Raw genomic sequence first — 7,044 nt, 5'->3', positions numbered from 1 at the left:
GATTTCTTAAATGCCTTGGTTGATGGGAAAGTAAAGTTGACAAGGAAAATGATTCCTGGGAAAATGAATCCCAGGAATATGATTCCTAGTAACTTTACTTTCTTGAGTTTAGAAAATATCAAGATTTTATATTTAAATTTTAAGTTAAACATCAAAATAAAAATATACTTATTACTTTTTTATTTATAAAAAACAATAATAAAATAAATTTTTAATAAATTATTAATTAAAATAATAATAATTATATTATTATATGGATTGCCCATCACAATATATAATAATATAATCGTAATTATAGTCACATAGAATATTATACTCATTTATTATAATAATAAATAGTAATAATAATAATAATATTATTATTATATCTATGTATATTATAATTGAATAAATTTTAAAATTTCAATACGACTTTATATTTAATTATTAATTTATAAAATATAATAATTATTATTTATAATACAATTTATATTGTATAATTATATTTTAATTATTTAATGAATTATTAATTACTTTTATGAAATATTATATAATATAGTTATAATTATGATCATTTTAATCATAGTTATTTATTATACTGAAATGAACTACTAATTTTAAATTATTTCTAAACTATTATAAATAATAATACTAATACTAATAATAATAATAATAATAATAATAATAATAATAATAATAATAAAATTAGATTATATTGCATTAAATATGTAAGAATCCTAAAACTCGGAAAAAAAATATCTAAGAATAGTTCAGATTTAGAATCCTGGAAAGTTGTACTAACTTTCCTTGTTCTCCCTCCGCACTAGGAGTCCCATTTATGAGCGGCACGAGTTTTAAGAAATGTTAAGAAAAGTGGGTAAAAAAAGTTAGTGGAATATGGGTCCTACTTGTATATATTAGTTTTAAATAAAATGTGAGTGGAATGAGTTAGTGGAAGGTGAGACCCTATTACCATTTATGGTAAAAGTGAACCGGGACTCTTATTCGCGGACGAACTAAAATGGAAAAACGGAACTCCTATTCGCGGACGGAGGGAGTAATAATTTATTAAAATTTTTATTTTATTATTTTTTTTATAAATAAAAAAGTAATAAGTATATTTTTAGTTTGATGTTTAAATTAAAATTAAAATTTAAAATCTTGATATTTTCCAAACACAGGAAAGTAAAGTTACTAGGAATCATATTCCTGAGATTCATTTTCCCAAGAATCATTTTCCTTGCCAACTTTATTTCCCCGTCAACCAAAACAAACACAGAAATTTAAAATTTAAGAAATCTAATTACTTTCCCAGACAGAATCCTGACAACCAAACATGGCCAAAGGGATTAATATCCGATTGGAATTTTGTTAATCTATAAAGGGCATTTGCGACCTTTCAAAAGGGGGTACAAGTTATAATTTCTTTGTACTCCATTCGTCCCATAAAAAGTCTCATTTTTTTTTTCATTTTAATCCACCCCACAAAATTAGTCATTTTCTATAGTATTTGGTAAATATATAGTATTTGGTAAATATTTAGCTCTTTTATGTAGCAAGCCTCGTTCTGTACTAACAATATTGCGATTACCTTTCTTTCTATCTCTCTTCTATTTTAAAAATTTTATATTAAAATTCATATCATCTTCAAAATTTCTATTTTTATGTGAAAGAAATCTCCAAAAATTTCTATTTTTATGTGATGGAAGTAGTATTTCTTTATGGTTGCCAATGGGAAAGGTGAACAAGCAGAAAGCAAACAACAAATAATTAAAATCCAAAATAATACAGAGTCGAGTAAACTAAAACTATTATACATCAAGATTTAGTGGAAAATTTTCAAATTCTCTTTTATAATATATGGACAGATGTTGAAAAACAAACAGCCCAGATATTCTTCCAGCAGCAAGGGTCTTTACAATCCCGCTGCATAAATTGAATTTGTTTGTTTGTTATTACAAAGCTATAGCCAAGGCTTATGCAACCAAATAAAATTCTAATTCTCGTCCTCAAAACTGGAAAAAAAAGCAACAAAATTTCCTCATCGGCCTCAGACAAGACCCCTCTGTTTGAAGACCTCCAGCATTGCGGTGCCTATCTTTGCAGGCGACTCAACGACAGTAACTCCAGCTTCCCGTAGGGTCTTGATTTTGTCCTGTGCAGTACCCTTTCCTCCGGATACAATAGCTGCAAATTCAACAACTCCATCAATCTCTCTCGCCTATATAGTTATTCTAATGAAACCAGGTGAAAAACCACTGATACAATCATAAAACTCTATAATTGTCTGAAGATTCAAAGCAAAAGAATTTGGCTATTGCTAGCTAGATTGGAAACTGAGCTCAGGCAATGATTCTCCAATCTCCCCAGCTTACTAGGTAAAATTGTTCGGCATATGTATGCTTATTAAAAATGGTTGAGGTAAAATAGAAGAAATATAGTGAAAGTTTTGTTGACCAGAGAGATATGAGCTGAAACATACAAGGTCGAGCTTCTTAGTGGAGGATCAAATTAGAGCTCAATACTCAAAAGCCGTTCTATACTAAGAATAGTACAAAAGATTCTATTCACATGTACTCTGTCTCTCTGAAACAATTCGGAACAAGGTGAAATAACTGCATAAGACATTTAACAATAATATAACCATTGGAATTTATAAAGATATGTACCTCCTGCATGGCCCATTCTTCGTCCAGGTGGAGCAGTGAGCCCAGCAATAAAAGCAACAATTGGCTTCTGAGTCCCACTTGCCTATCACATTCAAACAGAAAAAAAGTTGGATATTTCAAGTCGCAACCAGAGGCACAGAATCTTCTATGAAAGACGGATTAAGCAGCCGTGTACGAAGATAGCAAGCAAGTCTAAGCAAATAATCCAAAAGCTGCAAAATAATTGTACTAACAATGAAGATGGAAACAACAGGTAGACATTCAAACTTTTGGTAAATGATCAACATTGCAATTTGCAAATGTTGATAATCTAAAGTGTTTCATAGGTTAAAAACAAACAGTTGATGCAGCAGGCCATTTCTGGTAGCGATCAAATTTCCAGTTCAGAGGAGCAACGGTTCATCCTACTGAAGGCACTTGAATATCATTTGCATTTGTCTTCTCAGACTCAGACATCACATCATTTCCTCCATCTGAAGAAAACAACTAACTACATTGACGTAACCTATCTATCAAACCAGATAGCCCTGAGCAAATCCAGCAAAAATTCAAATCCTTTTAGGTTACTCTTCTTTGCGACCAGCGATATTACGATATGCAATTTCAGCAGAAATAGCAGACTTCATAGACTTAGTATAAGCCAGAGTTTCATTCATTTATTATAATACTGGCAATCAACTATACGAGCTCAAAGTTTCAAGAATTTAACTGCTGTACGCAAAGTTGCAGAATAAAGAAGCTATTTCTCCTATAATCAAAATTGTCTTTCCATAATTCCACTAAAGCAAAAGGTGTAAGCACATAAAGAAAAGGAAACAGTGAGAGAATAGTCAATGACCTGCACAGCAAGATGCCCATAAATTCACTTTTAAGTACAGTGAAATCATGTTAATAAAACACTACAGGACTATATTCATGGACTATGAATCAACAAAGGTGGATGTCAGATTTTGATCAAGCCACTTGTCATCTTGCACAAGAAAATTGTGGTCAGGGTTCATTAATCATGAATTTGAGGATGTTATTTACCTTTATTAGAGCCGCCGCATCCTCCTCCGCTGTGCCACCTATCTCACCAATAAGAACGATACCTGAAATGCGCAAAGAAAAATCTATTAATCAACCTCCTATAAGCAAGTATAGAAAATTAGAATTTTAGCACCAATGCAAATTAATCTAAAGCTGTTACCCCTGCAAATAAAAGGAGTGTACTACCCCAATCCTCATCCGGTTACCGGTGTTCACAGTTTTTAATACTTGTTTTGGTTATCATACAATAACTCCTGCCAACTTTATTCAACTAATGAAGTCTCAAAACAACCATAAGTTTAAAGCTTCTATATATTGATTCTGGTCTCTCCTTAGTGTATCGCGATAAAATGGTTAATGGAAAGCAAAAGTTATTGCATATCACAGCAATGTATTTGATAAATAAACATCCTCTATGGATCTGCATTGCCACACCATTAAGTTAATAAAAAAACCCCTTGAATAATTGAAATGAACCACAAAAAACATCCTCTATGCATCTCCACTCCCACATCATTAAGTTAATAAAAAAATCCCCTTGAATCAGTAAAATGTATTAGAAAAAACATATATTATAATCCTAAGAGACTGAGGTAGCAAATGAAAATGACAGTCTGACAAATTTTACCTTCTGTCTGTGGATCCACTAGGAACTTTTCCATGCAATCAACAAAATTCGTTCCATTGAAAGGATCTCCACCAATTCCCACACATGTTGACTGCCCAAGGCCAACTGCAGTTGTTTGGAAGACCTAAAATAAACAGGTGATAAAGTTACCCACAGAGAATAGGGATATTTCTATAGCTGGAAAAACTATAATAATCACATAATTTTTTATGTTTGAGGGAGGAGAAGTGCTTGTTGTTGCCACAAATAAATAAAAGGTCAACTACTGGTTCAGTGTCATCAGCTAACTCTAGAGCATAAGGTTTTAGGGTAAACATGGCAAAACAGCTTGTAAATGATATTTGAATATTGCTTATGATGTCACCAGGATGTAGCTTAAAATTGAATCTTACCGCTTCATAAGTCAATGTACCAGACCGAGACACAATTCCAATGCGTCCTGGTTTGTGGATGTATCCAGGCATAATTCCAACTTTACACTCCCCAGGCTTAATAATGCCAGGACAGTTTGGACCAATAAGTCGAGTCCGTGACTGCTGATTAAGAGCAGCTTTCACACGAACCTGCAATTTGGAAAAGAAATCTTGAAGAACAAAAATATCAATAAAATTTTAAGCTGATGTAGTGGTTTATGATCATTGTATTCTAAGAGGGTGTTTAATGGATTGATATTAATAAATAATAATACCAGCTAATCTACCATTTTCTCTGATGGATTGATTACTTTCCAACTTGTTTATGACCATCTTATCCTTCAAATAATCAATCATGTGTTTTATCAATCTATCATATCACTAAAAGTAAACACCGCCTAAGAGGCTTATGGAACACTGTAGTTCCAGCACCAAGCTGGACAATAGGTAAATTTCTAGAATGTAAGTATCCCTGACATAGTATGCTGTAGTCAACAGGTTAGTTAGAAAACACAATATTCCACTCATGGTTTAAGCAATTTGATGATACGCAGTGTTACTTTGCATTAGCAACTAATAGGCAGCAACCACTAGTCTATAAGTTTCAGGTGGACAGACAATGTATCATTTGATAACCTTATCAAGACTATGGATAATAACAGGTGGTTTATTCCAATAACTAAATTACAGAAGTTGGGGAAGACTCATGCACTATACAAAATGATAATTAGCATAAAGATGAAACCCAAATAACTCATTTAGCTTGTGCAGTGTTGCATGAATCCAAACAAGAATATACAAGAACTAAAGCAATAGGAAGAGGTTGATCGTTCAATTTATCTTTGTGACCAGAAATCTGTATGTGAAGATAAACTAGACAAACGTATTACCATGTCATGTTGGGGTATTCCCTCTGTGATACATACAACCAAATCTAGTTCAGCCTCCATTGCCTCCATGATGGCTTTTGCAGCAAATGGAGGAGGAACATATATCACTGATGCATTAGCCTTTGTTTCAGCTTTTGCTTCTGCTACAGTATTAAAGACAGGGAGTCCCAAGTGCTCAGTTCCACCTTTTTTAGGTGTAACTCCGCCAACCTATTCATGCAGACAAAATTGATAAATAATGATATAATTCAAAAAAAATTCCATATAGTTCGCAAAGTTTTACAACAAACATCAAAAGCCAACAACTCACAATACTAATATACTTTGATAACAGATCTACAAAATTAAAGCAACAAAGCAAGGGAACAACCATGTAATTTGAATAATAAAAGGATTAACATGGGAACTAATGTTAGTCAGCTCAATCCTCAGAAACTCATATGCAAACTTAAATAATGCTCTCTAGTGGACTAGTCCTTCAGCAAGCAAAGTCATACTTGCACAAATATAACCAATATTTGACTCTGAATGAACTATATTTTCCCCAATGATAAAGCATACACCATTTTATAACGCCTTATACTTCAAAATATTTTTCTTGTCATATAGTAAAACACAGGATTCCAGATTATTATGTACTTCAAACATACTCAATTTCACCTCTGCTGCACTTGTTTTTAAAGTCAAACAATATGCATTTCTCATAAAACCTAAACACACCAGAGATCACATTTCCCCTTCCGAAACAAAACAAGCCAATGAATTCACTCAATTACAAATAAGCAGCACATAAATTGAACCAAATTAAAAGCGAATGGGGAGCGAAATCATACCATCTTGGTGCCGTACTCAATGGCCTGCTCGGTGTGGAAAGTGCCATTCTTTCCGGTGATGCCCTGGCAAATGATGCGGGTGTTCTTATCGACGAAGACGGCGGGCGGCGGCGGCGGAGATCCGAAATTGCGTAGCTGATTGAGCTGATTAGGGCGGAGCAGGCGCGATGACAAACTAGCAATCAGCCTGGTGGCTTGGCGCGCCATGGATTTGGTTGACTGCGTTTTGGAAAAAGATGCGATTTTAGGTTTTGCAGAAATGGAAGTTAAGTTGGCGATTGAGAGGGACAATCCTATAAAACTATCTCCAAAATTTAATTGCTTTTACTTTTTATTCAGGGTATGTGTGATTAGGGAGGTCAATCAAATATGGAACTTTTGGGTACGTCCAAATAATCCAATAAAATTATAGGGTTAGGGCTATATTTTATAATTCAAATATAAAACGGGCTACATGAGGCAGCCAAATGAGTCGACGGGTTAGGATAGGGTTGTGGCTCAGCCTGACGGGTTGCACTTTTCAATTAATATAATAATAAATTTAAGATTTGGTTTAAATATAGATCATGCTTTCATAATTTGATTAGTTTTTGCTTTCATAAA

At 33.2% G+C, this 7,044-nt stretch overlaps 1 protein-coding gene across 1 annotated transcript; it reads right to left on the bottom strand.

The window, feature by feature from the left end:
- Nucleotides 1-1,730: 1,730 nt before the first annotated feature.
- On the bottom strand, nucleotides 1,731-6,747 carry LOC125188728 (succinate--CoA ligase [ADP-forming] subunit alpha-2, mitochondrial). The gene is made up of 7 exons (XM_048085749.2): nucleotides 6,442-6,747; nucleotides 5,609-5,818; nucleotides 4,698-4,868; nucleotides 4,306-4,429; nucleotides 3,678-3,739; nucleotides 2,649-2,730; nucleotides 1,731-2,166 (listed from the first exon to the last, which is right to left on the bottom strand). Exons 1-7 carry the CDS (start codon nucleotides 6,646-6,648, stop codon nucleotides 2,030-2,032), a joined length of 993 nt encoding a protein of 330 aa, XP_047941706.1. The 5' UTR covers nucleotides 6,649-6,747; the 3' UTR covers nucleotides 1,731-2,029.
- Between the last annotated feature and the right edge of the window lie 297 nt (nucleotides 6,748-7,044).

Source organism: Salvia hispanica, chromosome 5, assembly GCF_029641045.1.
Source record: "Salvia hispanica isolate PSC_SH4W2 chromosome 5, Shi_PSC_v1, whole genome shotgun sequence".
Classification (NCBI taxonomy): Eukaryota; Viridiplantae; Streptophyta; class Magnoliopsida; order Lamiales; family Lamiaceae; genus Salvia; species Salvia hispanica.
Note: the sequence above shows the minus strand (reverse complement) of the source record. Positions and strands in the feature narration are given on the sequence as shown.

What these genes read in the sequence shown, in the direction of transcription:
- LOC125188728 (XM_048085749.2), bottom strand. Translation starts at nt 6,648, where the DNA reads ATGGCGCGCCAAGCCACCAGGCTGATTGCTAGTTTGTCATCGCGCCTG. An exon ending in TTGAGTACGGCACCAAGATG is followed by an intron (nt 5,819 to 6,441) that starts GTATGATTTCGC and finishes CTGCATGAATAG; the next exon opens with GTTGGCGGAGTTACACCTAA. An exon ending in GAATACCCCAACATGACATG is followed by an intron (nt 4,869 to 5,608) that starts GTAATACGTTTG and finishes TCCAAATTGCAG; the next exon opens with GTTCGTGTGAAAGCTGCTCT.